Here is a 26,301-nt window from a genome sequence, read left to right as displayed (position 1 = left end):
AGTATTTATATTTTAAGGGATTTCTGGTCTGAAGTACAAATAGAAAATCTTTAATTTAGTGCTCAATGCCAAATTTATTTTAAGGACTACTTTAGCTGTGGATCTCAATCAAACTACTGAGCACAGTGCTTGTCTCAAGTGCCCTTTTAACCTTTCATTCCCTTCTGATCCTTTTGCACCAGTGTAGCCTACATCATCATTCAAAGCTACGCAAGACTGCTACGACCCTCCATATCCGTTTTTCCCCTCTAAGGCAACTTGTTCTCGCCACTTACTGGAACGTGAACAGAAAAGAAATTTGCCCGGTATCGTTGCAATGACACATAATAGCTTACAACTTAAGACAAATCCTACACAAACACACTTGTAAGTCATCCGAGCAGGTGTATCTATTTCTAACAGATCCAACAGGGACAATCACATGTAGTTGTGCCTCAGTCTCCTTCGGGATTTTGGACAACAGCTTATCTATGCTGCGAGTGTCTCCACCATCACCATCTCACAACGACACGAAAAACATTTATGTTGTCAGCTCACAAAAGAGCAACCAAGCGTGGAAACACATATAGAAGTTTTCTGTAATAGCTATTAGAAAACAAGTGCCAGCATACATTGCAGATGCTGTTTTAAAACACATGGAACAGTTTCTCAATATATTTCTAAATTCTGACACACTTCTAAATAGCTGTTTAAAACTTAAGGACTGTGACTTTCTGCCTCAACAGAAAGCACACCCGAAGAACTGTAAAAACATTTAGCTATCAGAATCAACTATGTCACTCATCCAAGGTGATTCCTTCCTGATATACCACAGGTCCTTTCTAAGCTTCAGGGCCAGATTAACAGATATGTGCTTGTCTACATCTTTAAATCTTGCATTATATTGTGTCACTTTTTAGTTTTGTACATGTTTTAGAGAATCCAACTTCAGCTATAAAGTCACAAACAATGCCTCTGGCAACTTAAGTCCTATTTCTATAAAACAGAGGGATATCTGCCTCCTGTAACACTTTGTTCTTCTGCAATTTTATTTTTCACTCAGCTTTAATTTTGCTCTTTAACAGCTCTGGTTTGGATACCCAATAAAGTCAGACCAAGCAGCAGTAAAAAATGCCAACGGCAACATAGTTCAATTAAATCTCTGGAAGTCCAGTTCAAGTGAAGCAAGACATATTGTACTTGCATGTGATAAATTGCGACCCTCTAAAGAGTCCTAATTCCTGCTGCTGCTGTAAGAGGAATTTGTCTTCTGATGGCTTGCCTCAATGTGCTGAATTCAATGACTGAGGTGGATTAAGAGAAACTACGCACATTATTTTCACCTTTTGTGCAAAACTGAACAAGTGAACATTGCTGTGACTGGAATGGACAGAAAAAGCCGCAAATTAAATGAAAGCATTTTTACAGGAACGAAAAAAAAATCTGTAGACCTCCCTACCGTTATCTTTTCTCCACAAGCTGATGCATCACAAAGTACACAGGAGATAACAAAGCCCCAAAGGGTGCAGTGGTTTTCTGTTTAAGGCATCAAAGAGGCTAGGGGGCACAGTAATTGAAGCATTAGTTTCTCAACTAGGAATGCAGAGCAAGCTGTAAGTAAAGAAGGATTGGTATATCTTGAAAGTTACTCTTTTACCTCCACAGGTGGTTTCAATGCCCAAGACACTTGAGAATTATTTTTTGTTGTTTTGGGGGGTTCCCCATCTCTCTTTTTTTCCCCCAGTTTTTGAGATACGGGCAAGTGTTCAAAACAATCTCTTGGCCAACTATGAAAAGGCATTCACCTATTTGCTGAGAGACAGGCTTGGGAAGCACAACTGCATGCTTAAGAGCATCACAGTAGATTTCAGCAATCCAATTACAGTAGTCCAGCTGAGAAAGACGAGGGTCATACCATACCACAGAAAGAGTCAGCACACTAGAATTCAGAACTGCTTACGTGGAAATTCAGTAAGTTCCCACACAGTCCTACTCATTCCATCTCTCATCTGCAGAAAATGCCTATAGATATATAGATATAGATACACATAGTCATAGCACACTCATGCATAATAGAGTAACTTCAATGACTGTAAACGACCACAATGAAAAGAAACAAATTTCACCAAATACCATTAAGTACCAAGCAGCTCACTAACCTATGTGCTCTTGATAAATAATTTGTGTTTGGACAGGGCTTTTCTAAGGACATGGAAGGCAGTGCTCCTTTCTCTGTTTGTCTAAGATCTTCCCTGACCACAATCAAATTTTATCTGGTTTGTATTCTGGCTGTTAATTAAGAAGAACAATTACTTTTATATTGCAAGTATTTATTTCTCTCGTTACCTCAAATATGCACAGTTATTAAAACTTTAAAAAAAAAGACAAAAGTACATTACAAGCAGGCAGATGACAAAATTAAATAAATATGGGATATAGATTAAACACAAGCCAGTAATTTCTCCTGGGCATTTGAAGCAAATTATTTTATCCAAATATTTAAAACGGGTCTATTGATTCAACTCACTGTTCCACTAATTCCATATTTTTAATTTTTCCCATCTTATTTAATTTCTGCCTAGACTCCGTCATCACGCAGCTTGCTTTCAGCTCTCAGAATCTGTAGTGGAGCTCACTGATGATACATGCCATATGTTGAAGTAGAAGTTATTCAAATCCTTCACGACATTTAGAGCGTGCTAAGATATTATGACCTATGAAAAGCGCCATGAATGAGAAGGCAGGATGCAGAATGGGAAGAATGACTGTTCTTTTCTTGGGAAAACAACTGCAGTTGACAGAGGCATGCCCTTCAAGAAAAAAGTAAATCCTCAACTGACGCAAACTGGCCAGGCTCCAAGAAAGCCAAGTGAGATACACTGAAAACAGCATGTGCGATTCTGGCCCGTTGGGTAAGAGGAAAACTTAAGAATGAGGAAGAAAAAACGACAGCCAAGAAAAAAAATAACGAAATCACGTATTCAGAAAAGCCCACAAAGCTCCACTTCGCTTCAGTTTGGTTTGAGGTACAATGCTGCATTTGTTATTTGCAAATACCACATGCCTAAAAGCCGTAACAAATCTTCAACACTTCCCAAGTACAGCTTCTTCCTTGCTAATGGGAGTTAAAACCTCATCCTAATCGGCAGACGTCAAATGGCAAAGAGGCACAACAAAGTTTGTGATAAGATTGCCCCAAGGTGATAAACAACTTATTTTTTTCCCCAAAAAATTATTCATAAGAACAAATCTTTCTTCCTGGCTTTCACTAAAAGCCCACCAAAGCCAGTGGATCACTGCCAACAGTTTCTGAACAGCCATCTCTAACTTCCCTACCAGCACTTCTACTGGAAGGGGAACGGACCATGGTATCCAGCTCTCCTTGGGACCAAGCTGCAAATTACTTGTGGAGAAATTACAGGATGCTCTCATGGTGATGAAATGAAAACACACTGAAGGATTAAGAAGCACTCCCAAACTGAGGCACTTTACAAAAATAAAAATTCTGAGGAGAAAAATCTGCACTTTTATGTTCACCGTAGCCAGGAGCACAGTGAGCAGACACGTTCCTTTCAGAAGAGATACGCACTGCATTGCCCTTACTGCACCGGTGAAAAGCAGAGAGTTCCAGGCCAGGGCTGAGGTGCAATTATTGCTGCACAGCTACTTTTTGTTAACCACCCAGCTCTAGATAATGGTGTCAATCCCTCACATCTGTCAATATGATTTAGAAAAAAGTTGCCTAAAAAAATTAAATGTTCTTTCTACAGTAGAACACTTTTCCAGATAGATACAACTAAAGGAAGAAATATTTACATTGGATATCACATGGTGTTTTCTCTGAGTAAGGTCAATTTAAGCTGTGAAAGTCACCTGTGAGAAATGACAGAATATTTGCCGCTGGGGTCATTGCAATGGAATGGATAAAATATTCACACACATGGGGAAGGCAGGACAAACAGATGGAAAAGGAGGGATATTCCAATGACTAGTGTCCAAAGAAGAACCGGGTCATAGACTGTCCCGTTTTTAGTTGTAGGTGAAAGAGTAGTATTTTAGTCAAATACTACCAGACAATTTTATGGTGTAGTAATTGCATTCTTGACACAACCCATGTACAGATGTCAGTAACAGACTATGAATTTGAAGAACACATTTAGGAAAAACGATGATTTCATAAACAAAAATAATGCTTAAGTGTTTAGTTTTTGCCTCCAAGAATTAGTTTGGCAACATGGTTAAAAATACTTTTTTTTTAAATGTAAAAGTCAGAATTTGTAACTCAGTTCTACTTACCAGGATATGTTAATTCTAATTTGACCAAGACAAATATTGCTTCAGCACAAAGCAATGTTTTCACAGTCTGAAAAACATCACCTGCACAACCAAAGCATTGAAAAATTTGACCTGTAAGCAGCGAGTATCTGGACAAGTTAACGAGCAGAGTGTCTTTTAATCAAACAAGTGCCAAAAATTCATAAAATACCCCCATATGATTGTTCAGTGAGAACACAAAGACTGGCCAAATGTAATGCTTAGGATACACAGAATGTACCAAACCTTGTTTTGATGGTGGCTGCAGCCTAAATGGATGCCTAATTAAAGCAAATAATCAATTAAAAATACAGCTGAGAAAAACTAATAGTACTGTGTATGACACACGGCATGCTAAAGTAAGTAAATGCACACAAAGAAGAAACTTGGTTGGGGGTCTTTGCCTTCACGTCTACTATAGGTTTTTCTGACAGCAGCACAGTGTTACATGGTAGTTCCTTAATAGAACAACAAACCCAAATGAGTTCTGTGGCTGGGGAAAGCTGAGTAAAAGACCAGGACTTAAGCAAATACTGGAGCACCGTAGCAAGTGAGCCCATAATCAATAAAGAGCTGGGACTGACCAGTAGGACAGGTAGAAATTAACTTTAGGCATTAAAGTTTCAGTTTTAAACTCATTCATCTTAAATTAAAAAGGAGTATGCCTATCTAGAAACTTTTATATTACTGGAGAATGAATCCATCTGCAGCCTTTTTGGAAAGATTCTCTATGCTTGTTCTAAAAGTCCAGTGCTTAGTATTGCAGAAATTGAGCAAAGTTCAAATAATCCTCGTGTTTACTAACTTATATTTGGGTTAAAATGCCTGTGTCTTCAAAAAAGTATCTGCTAAAAAAAAAAGCAAAGAGCGTCACACCTCTAAATCCACCACATGACAGAGACTTTGGGGGGAAGGTCCAGCTTAACATCCAGGTCAAAAGGATGCTCATTCTCAGTATAACTTTGTGTCCTCTCTTGTTCCTCTCTTTAGCCTGGACCTTCGTTAACAATCCCAGTAGCTACATGAACCCTACTCCAACAGTTAGAAGAGCCTAGGATTGTAAAACTGGTAAAGAAATTCTGGTAAATCTTCACAGAGGAGTAAAGGGCTTGTAGAAAGCCACTTTCTTCCTCCCCACACTCTGAAAGTTAAAGCTTAGCTAATATTTTAAAAGTGCTTGGAGCATTTACCCTACTCTTCTCCTTGAAAGTACATTTGATGTATTTTGCTTTGTTCTACGGAATTGTGATTAATGTGCACAGCCCCCTATCACTTCTAGTTCACAATACCTTGTTCTTAAACGCATCACCAGTTCAGATGTTCCTGTAGCATCTGCCCATTTTATTCCCAGCAGAGCAGTTTTGTAATTCAATGTTATATTGAATGTTAATCGCTGTTCCCCCTCTATTTTCTAAATGCTGTTAGACCAATATTCTTCTATTCTCTCTTTTAGATCCTCAGGACCCCAGACCATCCCAGGGTGACCCTTGCTGTACCCTTACCTTTTTTCTAACAGTCTTTCTGTGATGGGGCGAGTTCCACCCCAGGAGCCCTGAAGATAACATTAAAATTTTCACTAGTTCTACTTATTTGTTCCAGAATTTGTTTGCTTCTTAGTATGCTTATAATACTGCCAAGTAACGCATTAAAAGCATCAGCTTTATCCCTTATAACCTTTTTTTTTTTTCTTATTACTGACTTTGTGTGCATCTTTCTGTATAATTACTTATATTCTGTTGGTTTTCAGCTTTTAAAACTTTTGTTTCCTTTCACTTATCATCCTCACCTCTTGGCTGGAACAACCTCTCACATATTTTTTTTCCTTTGATTATGAATATGATTTTTAAAAAGCCTTAAGTTTGTATTTGCAGCATCCTGCTACAGACTTTTCCCATGTCCCAGTGAAAGATCGCATAGGCCAGTTTTTGGACTTCTCATTTTGACAATTTCCTGTATAACAAAGACCTAAAATATATACTTAAGCCTAGCTCACATACTAACTTTAGATCTTCAATGGATTTCTCCTCCGCAAATATTTCTAGTTAGTTTCTGTAACGTACACAAACACCAACCATCATTGCAGAGAGTGATGCAATTCCTTCCCCTCCTTCAGACTACGGTCATCGTTCTTTTATCTCCAACACTGCACAAGAACTAACCCGCTTCTTGTGCTGCCTGCTCAGTCCAGCTAGATTCAAGAATGAATTCAACAACTAATTTCCTCTTGCATTTAATATGTCTTCACATCTGGATAGGAAGTACAGAATATGGAAGAAGAGGAGAATCTTTTCACAGCTTCTACTCTCCTGTTTAAAATTTTCATCTGCATCTTTGAACATTTTAATCCTGTTACGAACTCATTGATTGTGATATAGGAAATCCGTCAGTGGGCTCTTACGATATGATTAGGAATTATATAAGAAGTATGCACTATCTTGTGGCACATACTTAAAACAGCCTACAGCTACATATAAACACTTTATAGGTACCATTCTCTGAAAAGTTCTTAATAGATTTTAAAAAAAGATACCAACAGAACTTCCACTTCAAAACACTGAGTCAGCTGTGAAAATGACACTTAGGTACCTGAATTCCTGGAGCACTCGCCAAAAATTCTCTGCAAATTTCTATTACGAGATATTTAAGTTGATACAGAAAAAATCTGCCTCAAAATATTAAATAAAGCTATTTAACATAGTCAGCACTGGAATGCATGTTCTAAAAAAATAATCAAGTGGGAACGTGCATAGGAATATCTGAGTTTTTCAAACTGGAAAAACATTCCTAAAGGTATCAGATTGAAACGATCATCGCTTATTTCTCACTTTGTAGTCCAAACCCCAAACTGATCATGGAGTAACTACCAAATGCAGAACGATTCTGGGGAGGCTGCAGCTTCCTCCCATATTTTCCTGTTCCAGTTGAAAGGACTTAGTTGCAGATACCTGAGACTTTTGTATTTCAGAAATCAGCCCAGAGACTCCCTAACTCCCTAGCCCGTCTTCAGCCTACAAAACCAAGTCAACTAAGCTGGCAGGGAGTCTCCTGCCTTCTGACGTTTATTCTGCGTTATAGCCCTAAATAATGCATGTGTGAAAACAAGAGCTCCAAAAGCAGAGAAGTCTGGTATATAGCAGACACGGCATTTAGAGAGAAATAATGTAGACTGTCCAAATGCAAAAACAGGACATGCATTCTCCTGTTACGAACTGGATGGTTAATGTTCCATACAGATTAGGAACAAACCAGGTCCCTCCTGTACATCTTTGCCACCGAATGTCCACAAGTGCTGTCCCCAGCAGGATTCTATTGCCTTTCCAATGTACAAGAAACAGTACATGACTTTTGCCACCTGTTAAAAGCAAACAAGCCTTTAAATACCAAACCAGAATGATCACAAGTGGTAGGTGGTTTTGTTGTCATCTTTTTTTTACTTTTTTTTTTGTGGTGATGTGTTTGTTGCTTTTTTTAAAGAAAAGACCATGTTCAAAAAAAAAAAAGAGTATTGCAAATGAGAGACTAATTCAGGATAATTACCATCTGGTTTAACATTTGAAAGCTGTGCCTCCTGCATTTGAGACTCATGTTATTTCCAGGGGAGACATCTCATTTGGGCAGGAAAGGAAAGCAACTGGGTGACAGTCTCAACAGTTAATTCAACTGGGCTCAGGGGCTTTAAACGCTAGTAGCAACTGCTGGGATCAAACAGAACAAGTGCTGAATTCTGTGGGTGTTCTAAGTAGTTCCAGATATCTGCTGCCACTTTAGGTGACATGGGCAATGCACAAGCTTGTAACAAAGAACCAGGGCACTGCTACCATTTCAGTCCCTCCTGCCCCACTTTTCCCTCAAGAAGAACAGCAGAGGAACCAAAGGAAAATGAAGCACATTTACAAACACAGCCAGCTTCCACCAAAACATCCCATTTTAGCTTACGGATAGCACTGTCTAGTTTTTCTGGGAAGCAATACTTCAGGCTTGCAACCTAGTAAGGACCCCTAGCAGACCAGGTTCTGTTCACACACTAGTATCCAAAGAGGTAACCTCCGTCCAAGCTGTCCTCCCAGGTACTGGACCCTCTTCCTGCTCACACAGCCCAGCTCTGTGCATGGAAGTAGCCACACACTGGGCATAAAAGGCTGCGTTTGTTGTTGTTGCTGATGGTTTATTTCCCAAAAAGCATTCATTAAAAGAGACTTCTGGTTCCTCACAGAATTATCTTATCTGACCACACTGCACGAACCCGAGGTTTGAGTGATCACAACAGCGTTTGGTGATTTTGTTTCAGATTGCAAAGTACTGCAGGATAATTTCAAAATCAACACGAACGTACAAACATTACTCTTACGAACAGCAAGAGAGGTAGACCTGGCACACAGCTACAAGGTGCCAAACACTATTGCCCTGGGTTACTTCTGAAATCATCTATCTACACTTTTACATCAATTTCAATTAGAAAAAAATGGGGGGGCACGACAAGGAGGGGACAGTGAATATGGTTTCACTAGAGAACCAGTCAGTCTTGCAGTACCAAGTATTTCCTTATTCATTCCCAAGCAGAATTGGCTACAGGGAAATGATTTAAGCCGCAGAGAACCAGCAAGTGTAGTTTGTGATCTTTTTCTATACATTGTTCTATCTTTTATTTTTTTATTCAGCTTCTGATACTTTCTGTATATCAACTGATGTTTTCAGAGGCTCCTGGTGTATTTTGTTGAACATCCTGGAACTAGGTTACTGATGGCACCAGCTGGGTCTCTGCCTCACTGAATCCACGGGCTCGTGGATCCAAACATGCCAACTCACAAGGGTCACAGAGCCGACCCCTTTTCCACATGTGTGCAAACTTTGAAACGCCTGAAGAAACCCCTATGTCAGACGCGTGCCTGAGCCTTCACTTCCATGATCCAATCTACATTCAATATGTTTTCCTACAGCATCAAACAGAGCTCATTGTACAGATTAATGTGTTATCCACACTGCCAGCAAGGATAAACCAGAGCACAGAGAAGGCAGGCTGCAGACAGTGCTGCCCTGGGCACAGCGCTACAGTCGTGTAACTGCACAAACCCCTCTCCCAGCTCAGGCACACAGGGCATTGGAAGGAGAAAGGGGTTAAAAAGCATCGCTGAATGTACTATCACATCTGTTCTCAAGGTTCTCTTATGCTGAAGCTTTTTTTTTTTTTTTTTTTTTTTTTAAGATTTGTCTTGTACACCTTAAGACAGCTTTGAAGTGGAAGGGGATGTGGTGAAGAGATCCAGCTGCATTTATATTCATATAAAAGGAATGCTTCCCTTAAATGCTCAGCTCTCTGAAATTAAGAATAAGGTAAACATCTGTTTCTTCACAATCCTAGCATATACACCTGTGAACAGATCATTTATTGTGTATAGGACACAATAATCCAGGTGACTACACAATGAAATTCCACATCAGTGAAGAAATAAAGGAACCAGGGGTCAGTCATCCCAGTAGGTGTTCTGCTGCTCTACTAGAGATCACCAAGCTGAGTGAGATGACCAAAGCCCAATTCCATTCATTTAGTTTGTGGGAGAGTGAGTTTTGAGATAAGGCAGCACTATGGGGACACATGCAGAACCTGCAGTAGTTCATAGCCTTTAACTGATGTTTACTACTGCTTTTTAATATCTCCTGGAGCCGAAAACATGGTAGTAGACCTGTTAGCAGGGCCCTGTTCCACCAAAACCAGCAAAGGCGGTTTGCTCTCAGCTACATTCTGCTCTGCTGTGATCCTGAGATCTTCTGAACATATTTCAATCTGAAGCACAAGGGTTACAGGGGGAAGGGTTACACTTGCCACAGAACACAGGCGACAAATCCAGTTCCTCATAAAAGAAAAGAACAAATTTACAACTAAACAATTACATGCAGTATATTTATCCTAATCTCTCAACAACACAAATGTTTTCAACGACTTGAGGCAGATTGTTTCACTGGTACGAGATAAACTGTCAGGAAATGGCAAAAGGCAATTAGTAAATCACTCTCTCTTTTGTAATCACTGATGAAATTTTCTTTTTATTCTCTATTGCTCATTCCCACCAACAAGTAAGACATCACCTTGAAAATAAATGCAATTAATATTAGCTGAAGTTTTTAAAACACAATGGCTTCTAATTTACATTTCTGGCAGAAATTCGTAAGATTGCACCACTGTAATGTTGACTGACTGCTGTTGTGGTTATACGAGCATCTCCCTCCAAATTTTCTTTCTACCCTTCATTTACAGATCTTTAGACTTAAGTATGTTGAACTGTTAAGTATTCTGAAGTAAAGCTACAATGAAAAGACTAAGGAAAACATAGCTTACTCTGTATGGAAGGAAGATGGAACCATTTTCTTCGTTCTGCACTGAACTCTCCACTCACTGTTAGCCCCACGTCTAGCTACCCAAAAATTAGCTGAATCCTCTTATGTACCTAAACTAGCCCAAACGCCTCCCCAAACTTACACATTCTTTCACTTACACACCTAAAGACTTGCCCTCCCTTAGCATGGCAGCAGCTGTGTTGGTACAAAGCGATTACATGTGCATAGGGATTTCTTTATTGCATTTCGATATCAGCGTAGCAGCAACCACCGCTGTACTGTTGTATTGCCTTAATAATACAGGCTAAAAAGTCAACAAAATAGAAATTACAGCACTGTCCTGGGTAACAGTTTTTGTAGTAAACTTTCAATTAGAGACTTCTGAAGGCAACAGTGATTACACATGCACTTTTGAAAACATAATTGGTTGGCAAAAACATTATTATTTGGGGTGATGTAAACAGGGAGGAAAAACGTAGACTGCTGTTTGGATCCCAAGCTGCAGCATTAGGTAATGGCAGAAAAAACACATTTAATTGCAAATTTGGTACATGTTCTATAGCCCTGTAATCATTCTACTGCAGAATTATACTTCTACCATAGATGCACCAGAAGGCTCAGCTGTGGTCCAACTGTGCCTGATGAGCAGAGGTACAACCGAGGAGAGTGACATCTCTTAAATCAAACAAGCAGACACCTACGCAGTCAACTACTTTCCAGAAGTATATGTAAACCAAATAAAAAAAAGCTTAGTCGATGCCCTGTAAAAACCTATTAAATAAAGTATTGAATAGGCTCTAAGGCTGACAGGTTTTTATCACTTTTTCAAGTTCAAGCAGATGTAGGGGAGTACATGCATAAAAGACAGAGCACTGCACTCATGCTTGTGGAAACAATTTGCCATAGCTGGCTGAATTCTGTATGGGCTATTACATTGTACATTTATGACCCCAAGGCATGTTTCTCAGATTTCATATCTGAACTTACTTCAAGAAAGCTTTAAATACAGTTGTCATCAAATGAAATATTACTTATTGCTTTTATTTTGGAATAATGAAAAAGTATTTAGGAGGAGCAGGTGGAAGGATTAAGTATCCTGGTATCTGAAGAGCTAAAAAGAAAGTAAGCCTAGAGCTGTTAAGGGTTAGTAAGGAACCCTAGTGCTGGTCACCTTCCTTTAACTGAAGTAGTAGGGGAGAATCATTAGGTTGATTTCAGTATGAGGGGAGAGTTAATTTCAGTTAGAACTGTTGGTGGCTTCTCTTCCCCCATAAGGATGGGAATGGTATAGAGTCCTTACGAAGGAATTGATGCAATGCTTTATGTTTAGTATGGAACGTATGATCTCTATTTCAGAGGGAGGATGTCAGTGACTGAGTTTAAACCTTTCTAAGGTAAGAGGAAACAAAGCTAAAGAGGTAGTTGAAGCAATACGAAACCCTAAATAATTTTTGGATCAGAAAGGCTCTCACAGAACTGTGTTTAGATACAAACAAGAGTTTATGAGCAGTTCACACATCTTCATTTCAGTGCCAAGATTTTAGCTAAATGTTTTGACTGTTCTGCTTATGTAGATTTCTAAGGAGGCTAAACACAAGCTCAAACCCGCAGGCTGGTGATATATCAAGTTTAGCAATAAGCCAGACTAGATGGGAAGCTGGAGTCTGCACCAGTGCTTGCCAGGGTCTCACAAGCAATGAGAAAGTTGGTTATTTGATGTACACCTCACATACAAAATAATAGCTTAGCACTTTAGCCACACCAACCCCATGTAGTGCTACAGGCTCGGGGCAGAGTGGCTCGAAAGCTGTGCAGAGGAAAAGGATCTGGGGATGCTGACTGATGCTCGCCTCAACATGAGCCAGCAGTGTGCCCAGGTGGCCAGGAGGGCCAACGACATCCTGGCTTGTGTCAGGCATAGTACAGCCAGCAGGAGCAGGGAGGTGATCGTCCCCCTGTGCTCTGCTCTGGTGAGGCTGCACCTCGAGTGCTGTGTTCAGCTTTGGGCCCCTCACTACAAGAAGGACATCGAGGCCCTGGAGCATGTCCAGAGAAGGGCTACGAAGCTGGTGAGGGGCCTGGGACACAAGTCCTGTGAGGAGCGGCTGAGGGAGCTGGGGGTGTTTGGTCTGGAGAAGAGAAGGCTCAGGGAAGACCTCATTGCTCTCTACAACCACCTGAAAGGAAGGTGTGGGGAGCTGGGGGTCGGCCTCTTCTCACCGGTAACTAGTGATAGGACTAGAGGGAATGGCCTCAAGTTGCACGAGGGGAGGTTCAGGTTGGAAATGAGGAGGCATTTCTTCTCAGAAAGAATAGTCAGGCATTGGGACAGGTTGCCCATGGAGGTGGTGGAGTCACCACCCCTGGGGGTGTTCAAGGGAAGGTTGGACGTGGTGCTTGGGGACATGGCTTAGTGGGTGACATTGGTGGTAGAGGGATGGTTGGACCAGATGATGTTGGAGGTCTTTTCCAAACTTAATGGTTCTATGATTCTATAAATGCAAGAAGACAGGGCAGACAGATTATTACAAAGATGCTAGCTTAACTTGGAAATCCAAGCAAGAACTAAGTAGGTAATCACTGAAGAGCTCCATTTCTTTCCACCCCAAAGAGTCTCAAAAATCTTACATGGTTAAACACACCTCTGCCACCCCCTATGCACCTTGTAGAACTTATCTATAGACTCCATGGAAAGCCAGGCCTCACACTGTGGCTGCAGAACAGGGAGAGAAGCGGCGATGGAAAACTCCAGTTAGTGGAAGGACTGGAAGGTCTTCTCTCCTCTCTTGCAGGAGAAAGGTGGCAGCATGTTTTTGTGTGTGTGGATCTTTTTTATTACCTTTTTTTTTTTCCAAACACCATTAGACATGAAGCTGTATTTTAACAGACACTACTGGCAAACTTACTCTAACTGAAAAGTGCTAGTTGAAAAGTGCTAGTTTGAGAAAACAAATCCACCCTGGTGGATGATTGGTTTAAGAGCCCTAAGACCCTAAATTATAGGGGAGTTGGTTTTTGAGAGTTTGTCACAGCCTAGAGAAATTAAATAACATGACCACAGAAGCTCTGAGATGCTTCCTTACCTTGTGTTAGAAGTTCAAGTATTTGCAGAGAAAAGGGCTTCTCTTCAAATGCAGGATTGGAGCATGCATTTTTTTCACTTCTAACAAACAAACAGCTTGAATAGAAGAGATTAAAGTGCTAAAACAAGTTTAATTTTTAAAAAAGAAATCAAGTGGACAGGAGTACTGTGATTTCACAAATCAGGCCAAATACACATCTTCACAGTCCACCCTGCCAAAATACTAAAGCATCAGGGACAGAAGCAGCCCTATGTGTAACCACATGCACTTGTTTTTACAGTGTTACAGCTCATTCAGACTGCTTTGCTGGTTTGGAGCAGCACACTAATTAATACAATCAGAGGCAAAAGTTTCAGAAATCTCCCAACAGCACACATTAGCATATACTGCCGAGAGACTTGACAGAGTTCAAAGCTTATCCTGTAGCCTGCATACTCCATGTTTGCTCAGAGCAGCAGCTGGCCAAGTGATCTCCCTTCTTCTCAAAGAGCAAAAATTAAATTAGATTAGATCATCTTCTCTCCCTTGTAGAATTAAGATCATGCTATGAAAACAAGTAAATTAGCTTTTGAAATCCTGTTCCTCGCTTAAAGGATACAAGCCTGAGGGACACCTTCTGTACCAATTCGGCCAAGTTGCAACAGAGTGTGCATGTCCTGATTTCCTGGCAACCCAAAGGAAAGTTTTACAGATGCGTACCACTGGATTTAAGGCTGTGAGTGGCAAAAAGCTGAGGGATGAGGCCAAAGAAAGGGACAAGGAAGAACAGAGATAGACGCAAAGTCTTAAGAAAGATGCGCAGAAGTGGTATGGTTTCCAGTACGAGCAGCAGGACTACAGAGTTTTGAGAGGTGCTTTGTTTGCTACCATATAACAATAGTCCTTAGTCCGAGAATAAAAGTTAGTTCCTGGAAGGGGTGGTGAAGGGGATAGAGAATAAACAATTTTAGTTCATATCTCACATTGATGCTAGATGTCATATTAAATAAAGCATAACAGTGAATGAAGTTCAAAAAGGGCCATGCAAATCAGATCCTATATTTAAACTCAATTTTCTAGAGCTGAATCACTGCACTCCAAGCTGTGAGGTCAGCTGGCACAGATGCAGTTAAACAAGCCTATAAAAATGTGTCCCCATTAAATTACCATGCTGCAGCAATTAGACACACTCCAGAAGATCATCCTATGCAATCTGTTCTAGATGAACAGCTAATGAGAACTAAGCTAAAACAGTATCTGGTTATGGTTCCTCCTTTGAATATTCCCGTAACTATACTACTAAACAACTTAAATCTATAAAACTGAAAGGGGGAAAAACATTTGTTTGAGATGGACAGATGGAGTAGTAAAACTGGCCCTGAGAACACGCAGCGATGCCTGTGGTGCACCTTCACTCAATCACCCTAGACTGCATCAAATTCAGCGAGTTAATTTAGGTGGGGTTTCCCCCCCCTTCTCTTTTAATCTCAGTTTGGCTAGGGGTGAGGGAGAAGGTGATTTTGGCTTTATTGCCAAGATTCTTCACTACCGTAACTGCAGCAGAATAAAAGATGGCATGGGAAAAAAAAAAAAGAAAAAAAACACAAAAAACAACCTCTTCTACACACTGCAGACAGAGGGGTAGAGTGAACGGGAAATGCTGAAGTGTTTATCTTTTCATGGGGTATTTGAATGACAATTAACTGAGCATCCGCTTACAGGGCACACTGACTCGTGAGAAAGCATTACTAAGTTATCCTATGAAAACGTTAATCATACTACTTAAAGAGTTACTATCTTGGGTATTAAAGTCATACGTCGTATAAAATTTAAACTAAGGAAGCACTGCTTAAACTCTCAGCACACAAAACAGTTGTTCTAAAGCATCTTAAAATTAATCAGATCTGCTATTTCACGATTGGGAAGAGGGCAGGCCATTTACTGCCCCTAAGTGTGTTCCCACAGCATGCTCCCACCCACAGCTCCCGCCGTGGTGTGCGCAGAGGCACAGCGGGAAGGTCGGCCGACCACGGGGGGAGCTTACAACCTGGCTCAGCCATGACACTCAGCCCCACACTGCAATAGATGCTGTTTTCAAAGATCAAAGGGACGTGGTCGCATCTTTAGTGTTGAGAATGGCCTCATTTTATAAGAATTAGATGAACCAAGAAGGCTCTTAGACACCTGAGCTGTGCTGCACGTTTCCTATTCTGCTTTCCTTAGAATAAATACCCTTACCATCAACTCTGACACTTCCTTCATATTAACTCTCATGTTTGCACTGTAAGTAAATCTGAAGGGGAAGCCCACAAGAAAAACCTGTTGCCACATCAGAAATATAAACCCTGTGTAGTGACAGTAAGAGGCTTTGTTCTGTTGGTACAAGGCCTATCGCTATGTACCACGTGTATGTACTGCAAATAAGGGCCTGACACCTCTCTATTGTGTGAGCTGTATTTTAAGACATTATGCTAAAAGTCAACCATTTCTCAAGGTAAATGAGGGCCCAAAAGGGCTTGTGTTACAGCCTGAAATGTCTCAATTTCCTGTGAATTCCCTGTGACTTGACTACTGCTACTTTACTGCAGCTGTTCATTCAATTCAGTGTTCACTTCATGAAACATGACAGTGAGAAAAAGAGCCGATGGGAACTCAGTGAATACAGCTTTTCAGTTGAAAAGATCCTCAAACACATACAATTGCTTTATTTTGCTTAATTTTCAACATTCATACACATAATTGCATTTATTTTTCCAGTCAGTACTGAAAACAAGCAATAATTTGTAGTATTACAACTTTCATCTCAAAGGAATACAACCACAACGGTTTCCACTCCTTCTAAAAGAGGTGAACGATATGGAGGAGGTTGGACTGCCTAATGCAAGAGATACATACATTATTTTCCCCCCATGAGAATATGTCAGCAGTGTTGCCATCAGCTTGCTTTTTGTACACATACAAATGACTTCTGGAAAATACTTATTGAAAGCCAGTATTTTTCCTATGTCAAATTACATGCACTAAATAACTAACTTTGGGAATAGCAAATGCTCGTATTTCTTAAGCATAAAAAACGACCTTGTTTCCCAGGGTTTCTTGGTAGCCACAGTTCTCAGCAGAACTGAGGATTTACCATCCCATCCAAACAACCTGCATCCTTTTAACTACGTATTCGAAGATCTAGACTGTGTACACTGACCATTATGAATCCCCATCCTATTTATTTTCAAGCTCGGGGAAAGACTTCTGCTTATTTCACTACACACCAAATTGGGCCTGTGGTAAAGAAAGCGCTAGTTAAATAATTCATGACACTGAAATCTTAGATACTACAACACAGTTTGCTCTCAAGATGCTGAGAGCCTGCTATGCAGTGTGATGGTTTTATGATAAAAGTAAAAGAAAAAAAAGTAGAAAGATGAGTTCATTGGGAAGAAACAAAACAAACGAGAAAAGTACTGCATTAGTCAGACAACCCACCACAGCATACAGTCTCCATAAGAGATTATAACCAGTTCCTACTGAATTTAAGGGACTTTAGGAAGATTTCACTGACTTGATGTTAATCAACTGCAAAGAGCTGAAAATTCATACTGACAGACTTGGCAAGACTCTGCTACTAAAGCACGAGGGACTGAATGACAACCTTGACTGTACTTTGTGCCTTTGGTGTACTCAGCCCAGCCTCTGCTTTAAATGCCTCTTCAAGGCTTTCAGCAGCTGCTTTCTCAGATCACATCTGAGGTGTAATTTTGCCTGCTGTTTCCTCAGCATTTCCTTTTGTAAATCCTTACCTTTCAGTGTTTGCCATCTCATTCACCACCTTTTTTTTTTTTTCAAATCTGCTCTATCTTAACTTCCGCCCTCTGCCCCATGCAGACTGCTCAGGTCAGTCTTCTCTCAGACTTCTTTCCTGATAGATTTTTCACCTCTGGCTTACTAACCAGCCTTCCAGGATAAAGAAGAAACTCTTAATGGAGAGGAGGTCCACAGTTTGGAAATAACACAAGATACCATGGACTTAAAATTCACACTTGAAAGGTTGTAACAAATGCCTTAGCTCTGACTAGACCTCCAGTATTCCCTAATATCACCAGTCTACCTCTACCTTCTCCCAAAAAACATGTGTTCCTACCTTATGCACTGCTTTTCCTCTGTTCTTTAATGTCCACTACTTCCACATTCATCAATTCCACCAACCCAACTTCATCAGGAAGACCTTTACCCATCCTTTCTTTCTACCTCTGCACCTTGTTTATTTGCTGTTCTTCCTTCAGCATGATTCTTTTCTTGCTCTGAATTTTCTAGTAGGAGTGAAGGTGTATTACATTATCAATCTTCCCCTTACCATAGAAAGAATTTCCACAGAAATAAGTATTTAAAACAGGTCACATAGCTTTTACATGCTGGCCTTATTTCAATGCAACTAAATTTATTTCAATGGAATTTAAACTAGATAAAAGTTTTCATCTGCTTTGAAGAAATTTTACATGACAAGAAACCTCCTTCTACCCCCAACTCTCAAACCTTTTAATGTTTTAAATTAGATTTTCTTTTTCCCCATTACCGTAGCTATACAATGCAATAACCTGGCTCTCAAACAAAAAAACAGTTTTAATACCACCTGGCATCTGGACAGCATGCCCTAATAGAGCTCAAACTAATCAGACACAGTCTGCATTCTCCCTAATCTAAGATGCTGAAAGGCATCAGCTCCTGTTAGAGCCAACAGGTTCTGAGAAGGAACGTGTTTCAGTACTGAAACCATGGAGGAAAAACATGTACGACAATGGCTTTCCTGTCCTTCCTCCTAGCGTGATGCTGAAAGATGTTACAGCGGTGCTTTACAGGTGTCACGGTCTCACTAATGGTGCTAATGGAAAGGTCCTGACATCCGCAAACAGACCTGTTGCTGACGGCTTCCACAAAAAAGGATCAGAAACAGACTGACAACAGTTCAAATGGACCATTTAACACATCAAGGTGCAGGAAGCCACAGACAGCAATCCCTTCAGGGTCATTGAAAGGCCTTCCTAGAAGTCATTCTTTCAGATTCCTTGGATAACATTTCTTTATACCATGCATATCCAGAGAACGCAACGCTCCCTCGGTAAGGAAGAGTTCAGTACCAAAGCACCATCTACATGGAAATACACTTCTGCTGTGCTCTCTCAGTGGCGCATAAGGAGGAATCCTGTTTCACATTTACAATATGACTGACAAAGTATTAAAAATGAAGATGTAATTTCCCTTCAGAGAAAGCCCCTAGAGCGGTTAACTGTTCTTAATGGAATCAACTCCTCTCGCATCTTACAGCACAGAATAGCTAACTTCTGCTCAGTTTTTCAGTGTGGGATTCTTAATTTACACATCTGTAATTTCACACGTACTTAGGTCAACCAGTCCACCACTATTTATGGTTCAAACAAAGCCAGTAGGCCTACCCATAGAGGACAATTTCTACTTGGTGTTAGAACACAGGAACACAAGACAGAAAGCAACCATTTGGTAAGAATCACCCACAAAGCTTTGAGTTAACAACTTTCTGGATGCAGTTGCATGAAACAGAAGCAATTGTTCATGGCCTTCATTGCTGTTTTTCTCTCTTTGAAAAGCAAATTGTATATTAACACAGGTGTGACTGACAGATAACCCAGACCTGATATAAGATAATCAAAAAACATGGGTGACAATACATTCCCTCTGAGGGATAGCTGGATCCTAATACCATTACAGCAGCCATTCCAGAATCAGCTACATTAATGACTTATGGGGGTCTTACCAGATAGCATAAGAAAGAGCAATTTAAGAGCCACAGTGAAAATAAGTTCCCTGTAGTTGCATCCTAAGGTTACATCCCTCCCAAAGCTGTATTCATAAATAGTCCCAAAATCATGCTTTTTTTCTCCCAAGAGTCTAACCATTCTTAGGCACGCCCACCCAAAATACAACAGGAAAAATAAGGAAATCAACTTCTAGCCTCAGGTTACTGTAAAATAGTGATGAAATTCTGGAAATGGAGAACGATTATTTACAATCACAACTCTAAAAGTCAATCCCAAAACACAGACATGAAGACGGATAGTAAAGAGCAAAACGACAATGGCACCATAGAAGGTTTCCACAGATCCCTTTCTGCTCAAACCTTAAAAGCTGAGAAATTACTTTGAGTTCATTACCTAGTCCCCAGACTAATCTATTTACTTGTATGAAAGTAAAATAGTGGGGACAAACACATTTAACTCATTCTTAGTAATTTCCCCTGCAAAAAATATTTTTTGGAGAAACAATATACACAGACAGCTGAGCCAAATTTCCTTCTCCCCTCTCAGACAAAATTGGATCATGATTCATCATACCCACAGTTGGATTTTAATTTATTCTTTTAACAATTTTGTTTATTTTCTTGTAAGCAAGTATTAATACATTGAGACACGGGAAAATGTTAATTTTATTGCGTTGCCTTTCAAATTTACAAATGCTGAGTCTAACTCCTGTTGGCGTTCATTCTAGCCTGAAGAAAATGACGACAAACATCTGATCTGTGCAGAGGTTTTCTGTTCTTTGGAGAGGTTAACACTTAAGTACCCATCAGTCCTCTTCTGAATGAAATTAAAGGATCCTGTCCACCTTCAATGTGTGCATAGATGTGGAGTTTATCACCTTCCTCAGAGGAAGTTGGTTTGTAATTACTCATTCACAAAACTCCATGGTGCCACTCACCAAAAGGAGGAAGGTGACACAGGAAAGTATTCGGCCTATTAGACTAACGTGAAACTTCACTCAGTTCAGAGGAGTCCAAGTAGAATTTAGCGATCTGGTATTCATCCATACATCATGCCTATGATGTTCGCCTGCTAAATGGTTATTTCACGAAACATCGCTAATGATGATAACCCTTCTGTTCTTTCAGCAAGATGCTCAGAGAGCCCTCCAGTTACTGGAACAAAGTACACACCCAATTACATGAGAGAAGAGTCCTCATGCCTTATCTCTGCTGCAAGAGAAAAAGAAATTCTGCTACAAGTTCTCAGCAAGGTGGTGCAACGCTTTCAAGGGAAGCGATGAGTTGCACACACTGAACATCTCTCAGGCTGTGTTCATTTCATTGGGCTAAGCAACACGGACTCGCATAAGAAAGCACTCCAAACCTGGCTGCGCCTTAACCTCACCAAATATTACCTCAAAATGTCCACCATTGAGAGGACTCAGCAAAGACTTCCCCAAGACCACATGAGGAACGCTTCAGAAGAACTGCTGACTGCCTCTCTGAAGGGCGAGCCTGACCTCAGTGCTCGAGCTGCCATCAGGGCTTCCGAAACACTAACAGCGTAGTCAGCAGTCACTTGGTGCTGACCTGTCCTGGCTCCTGAAGCACCACACAGCAGCTGAATTGCTTTGGCTCAACTGTTAACAGCAGAAGTGTGAATGCACTACTCGCTCACTTCCAAACCATGGTGCAACACAACTTGTCTGCTATTTAAAAAGCTTTACATTAATGCACACAACAAAACTCATAAAACCATGTATTAGTGGCATTTTTCCACAGCTATTTTGCACCTTACAAACCACAAGTTATATATATTAAGCAAATTCGGCTCTTAGATAAAAATGCATCTATTTTTAGCATGAAAATACCTTTGATTGATAATGGGTCTTGTTTCTTTGTAGAAAATTTGTGGAATTTCTGTGGAATAAGCGAGCAAAGATAAGCAAACATGCACTTGCTATGTAATGTACAAGTGCTATGACGCTAATTCTGATTGTTTCAATTTCTTCTGAACATTTCACTCATCTCCAAACTCAGTAACTAAATTAGTTTCCTAGACAAACAAGATGCGTAATTAAATAATTTAGCAAGAAACAGCAGTGATATTGCACATGCATATAGACACATCTATGTGTATACGTATATATACAAAATACGGAACTTGCATGGTGTAGGTGCTAATTTATACACACAAAGCGCAGAAGATGGGGTCAGACCTTCCACTTCTGTGTGCCAGTCGCTTATCTGCTGACGTGGAACAAGAAAACTTCACACAAGCAACCAGGAGATTAACAGTCAATCTAACACTGAGGAACGCTGCTGCAGAAACACACGTTGCACAACGGCTTTGTATTCAGAGTACGATCGTATTTAACACAATTAAAGTAATTACTCCAGTCTAGTCAGCCCTGGTTAGGTCTCCATTGGAGTTAATTAGTAAATGCTGGTAAAATACTTCAAATATGCAAATGTTAAATACTTCCATAACATTAATATTGCTCTCACAACTGCTGCAGTGGCAGGCAGGTTCAGGGTTTCCTGGAATGCTGCAACATTACAACGTAAAAGTAAAGCAAATATTTTTTCCCAGGCTGGTTTTAAGACAACACAATCACTTGTTCTACTAACCAAATGTCTGACTCTACAATACAGAAAAGCTCAGGCCCTGTTTACTTTACTACCAAGGAAATATCTTCTGCAGTCCAACAAGCTACAAGACCATGCTCATCTCGCATCATCTAAAACCAGCACATAAAGACTGAACATTTGCGGAAAAAAGGAAATGAAAACCGCATGAAGGCAATGCAAGAAGGAGGCAACTACTTGCTGTAGCTTGAACTTCTGGGACAGAACTGCAGCCTTACATCCTGCCAGCACTGTCACGCAGAGTATCGAGTCCCAGCTCGGTAATACAGCTTTAGGCAAATACCCAGAAAAGATAAGAAAGAAATGACTGAACAGGGTAGAGGGAAGGGAGGGAAGGAACCAAGACACTGAATTAAGAAAGGTTAAAAGGGATAGGTCGTGTTTAGACCTAGGATACAAAAATTTAACTGCATACAGCTATGTAAGAGAGATAATAAGAGAGCAACAACTGATTATCCTCCCAAGTCATAGATGGAGCAAAGAATAATGAGATTAAGCCATAAAAGGGAGAATGGAAGATGAATACTAAGAACCTTTACAACTCAAAGAGTGGAACGAGTAGCCCAGAGGCTGCAGAATACTCATCACTGAGGGTATTCAAGCTTAAGTAAACACCCATCTGTTAAAAAATATTTTGTTATAATCACTCCTGTTATTATGCAAGGAGGTGGAATAAGAGTCCCAAAGTCTGGGGATTGGATACCTACAATTCATTTCTTTCAGGTTTTTGAAACATTTATTCAGAAACAACAAACATCTGGTTCTTAATCCCCCAATTAACACTGTTTCCAGCCCTGAGGAATTAATCATAGAATTTACGGAAAACAGTTTATTTGCTAGCAATGGTGTAAAACAAATTGCCTACAAACTTTTACATTACTAATAGGGCAGTTTAATTGCCTTTTTTTTTTGGCATTTTAATTCAAAAAAATAAAGCCTAGGAAAGACGTCCCTTGGCAGAGACCTTTGCAGCAGTGTGTCAGCAGAGAATTACACAGTAGTACAGACTCAGGCTCTCACTCATGATACTGACCTCCTTTGAAGAGCACTCAGATCTAACGATGAAAAGTACTGTAAAAAAGTCCTAGATATTATCATTAGTATTCAAGAGGCTGGAATTCTGTGGCTTGGTTGAATTCAAAGGGACCTGCTGGTGCTTATGAAAGCCGACATTTTAGAGAAGAAAATAGCTCTGACGGCAATGTTAATGTGGGCTGACCAGGGCAGGGTCAGGCCCCGCCTTTCTGCCACCATCTCCCACTAGGTTGCGCTGCAGCCTTGCTTAGCATCATTGAACCAATTTAATACCTGCTCACTCACTTTCACCAATTTCCACAATATAGTATTTTGATCTATTTCCCACCACAAAAATTGGATAGTGGCTTAAACATCCTCCTGATAAATCAAATTTGCGTTGCCACCTGCATCACCAGAACCCTACGCGCTCCCGTCACTACTCTCCACGCTGGAGGAGCTTTCCTGCCTACGGCTGGCCACCAGAAGATGCCTACGCCAAACGCTGTTACCACCTCTTGCACCCTGTAGTTCAGTGGATTTACACCCTGCTGCTTTCAGCTGCTGTGGAGAAATTAAATGGAATGGAAAGTCAATCACCAAATGTTCTAGTGCTCTGGTTTTAAAGCTGTCCCTGCCTGTAGGAGCGGAACGTGCTGTTCATCAGTTTATTCGGCTGGCTTTGCCACTAGATGAATTTTAAGTAAACATCCTTTATTCTCATGAAACAGATTTTCAATGAGTAACCAATACAAACAACAGGCATTAAGATTCCATCCAGCAAGACAGCCTCTCAATAACAGCTCTAGCATCCCTGCTAGCTTGAGGCCATCTAATTGACCACTCTAATTTACTTCAAGGTTAGCATGATTTGGACAGCTCTTGAAAACATGTTTTTGTTACTGGAGCCTTCTATACACATTTGCTGTGGTCAGTCTTCTTTTTCTACCTACTGATTTCCCCTTTTGTTCTGTGTAAATAGTCCTGAGACACCAATTAGTAATGTGAAGCACTGAGTCATTTCCCCCCATATTTCTGAAAGTCTCTTTAGATAGTATTTCATTAGCAGCACATTCCAGGTTGTTAGCTGCTTTACCTCTTCCATTTTTCTATACAATAAAGCTTTGTGCATTTTTCTTCCTTTTTAATATATAAAGGTGTTAGAGCAGCTGCAAATTATCAGTGCTATTGGATATCATAGATTGAAGTATTTAGGGAGAGGGCCACATGTCTCCATTTACTTAGTTTTAGGAGGAATAATTCTGAAAAGCTCATTAAAAATCACACTGTACTGTTTTGGGGTTTGTTTGCCATTCCAGATTGTTGTTTATCTATCGATTTCTCCATGGTTCCAGCATACTTCAGATTAATACACTTTCACATGGAAGCCAGGAAGATAGGTTTACCTTAATATTTAGAGTTGGCAAAGTATTGAACTTGTAGCAGTACAAGCCCTCCTATTTATTCCTTGCCTAACAAATGGCATCAGAGCTGTGGGTATTCCTATTCCTTCAGATCATTCTGAGATCCATAAATTCAAAGATCTGTCATGTCTCTCTAGTTAGGTCTACCACGGACAGGGAGTGGGACACAGGAGGGTTGAAGCTGAGGAACTGTAGAGACAAAATCGCCCTCATTAAAATGGCAACACATCCAGAATGATGAAATACATTCTTACAGACAAGACCGGAAAATTAACTTCACAATTAGCTTTTGGAATACCAGAGCCAAAACAAGCAGCCCTAGGTGTTACACAATTTGAAAGATTCTGTTCTGAACAGTTTCCAATTTAAGCTGTAATTAAAAACAGAAAAAAACCCAACAGCTAGCTTGTTATCTTGGGTGTTTGTTTTCTACTGACAGCTTCAACATACCAGGATGAACACTGGCCTGTCTATCCATGGCTATAGCAGGGTGCTATTGTTGTATCAGCTCTATGTGGTACCCTTAACAGGCACCTAGCAATTTGAAGTTCCTTAGCCCAATAATTTACAGGCATAAGAATACCTCTAGAACAAAACAAAATGTTGATTCTGTCAACTAGCGCACACTTGTCACAGTGCAATGAATTAACTGGAACAAATACATTTTTAATACTGAAATCACATTGGCTGGTCAGCTCTGTTTGCCATTGTGTCAACTGCTTTACAGGAGCTTATACTACTATTTTAATTTAAGAAAATTAAAAACTATTAAACTTATGAAGTTTAAGAAACACACATTGATTTTTAGAAGATTTTAGTGTGCTTTGTCAGAAGGTTTTCTTCAACATGAACAAAGCATTCCAGAGAACTTACTCCGATACACATCCACAACATAACGTTTATTTCCAATAAGAAATAAAACCATTGGAATCTACCATTACATTACTGTGAGCTCTTCAGAGAATATTGAAAAGCATCATATGGAAGACTATGCTATTATCGGATGTTCTCACTGTATGTTTGCAACCCATACAGGAATAACAGCTGATTCTCACAAAGAGCAATACCTCCGCTGTTGCTGAGGCTTTTTACTTACCAGTTGGGACAGCAGGATCCATTGTTGGCTTTTCCCAGGTATTGATCTGCTCCCAGGTAAATCCATTGGTTCCCAAGGCCACACTATAACCACAATTACTATAGTGCTCATCAAATGAGCATCCACCTAAAAACAAGAAAAATGCATACATCATTACATTAATCAATCATTCTCATTACAGTAAGTTCATTTACTTTAGTATTTTGTACCTAGGCTTACACAAGGAAAACAGGAAAAAATTTCCTGCGTATAAGATTTCAGACAGCAGAAAAGGTATCCAGAAAATCTTTTTGAATTTTCAACACTTTGTATCCTTTAAAAGCCCCTCTTCCCTCTCTAGACCTCTTCCCTTTATTTTAACCTATTAACATTTTCAAGGACAGCTGCACATGATGAGCAGTGCAAATCTTTGCATTTGGGTTCCAGTAATTGGTACTTCACAAAATTTTCCATGTCAGATATTCAAAATGAGAGGAAGAAAGAACCCAAGTGGCAAAGACAAGCATAGTAACACTGTTCCCACAGGGAATCCTCACTTCATTTCACTTTTAAGCCTTGAATTTCACAAGGCTGGGTTCCACCTACAGAAAAGGCAACCTTCCTTTCTGCTAACTCTCATGCTAAGTAACGTGAAGCTTTATGTGACATACAACTGCTCCTCCA

At 40.1% G+C, this 26,301-nt stretch overlaps 1 protein-coding gene across 29 annotated transcripts in view; it reads right to left on the bottom strand.

The window, feature by feature from the left end:
* Positions 1-26,301, bottom strand: part of PTPRT (protein tyrosine phosphatase receptor type T) — a 572,020-nt gene that overhangs the window by 307,454 nt on the left and 238,265 nt on the right. For 28 of the 29 annotated variants that reach the window (XM_083801726.1, XM_083801725.1, XM_083801723.1 and 25 more), the window contains one exon: positions 25,639-25,764. In XM_083801726.1, the coding sequence (XP_083657852.1) occupies positions 25,639-25,764 (126 nt within the window). Of the gene's footprint in view, positions 1-24,524; positions 24,732-25,638; positions 25,765-26,301 lie in introns of those variants that run through there. The other variant, XM_083801732.1, reaches the window with a different exon arrangement.

This window comes from Anser anser (assembly GCF_964211835.1).
Source record: "Anser anser genome assembly, chromosome: 16".
NCBI classification, from domain to species: Eukaryota; Metazoa; Chordata; class Aves; order Anseriformes; family Anatidae; genus Anser; species Anser anser.
Note: the sequence above shows the minus strand (reverse complement) of the source record. Positions and strands in the feature narration are given on the sequence as shown.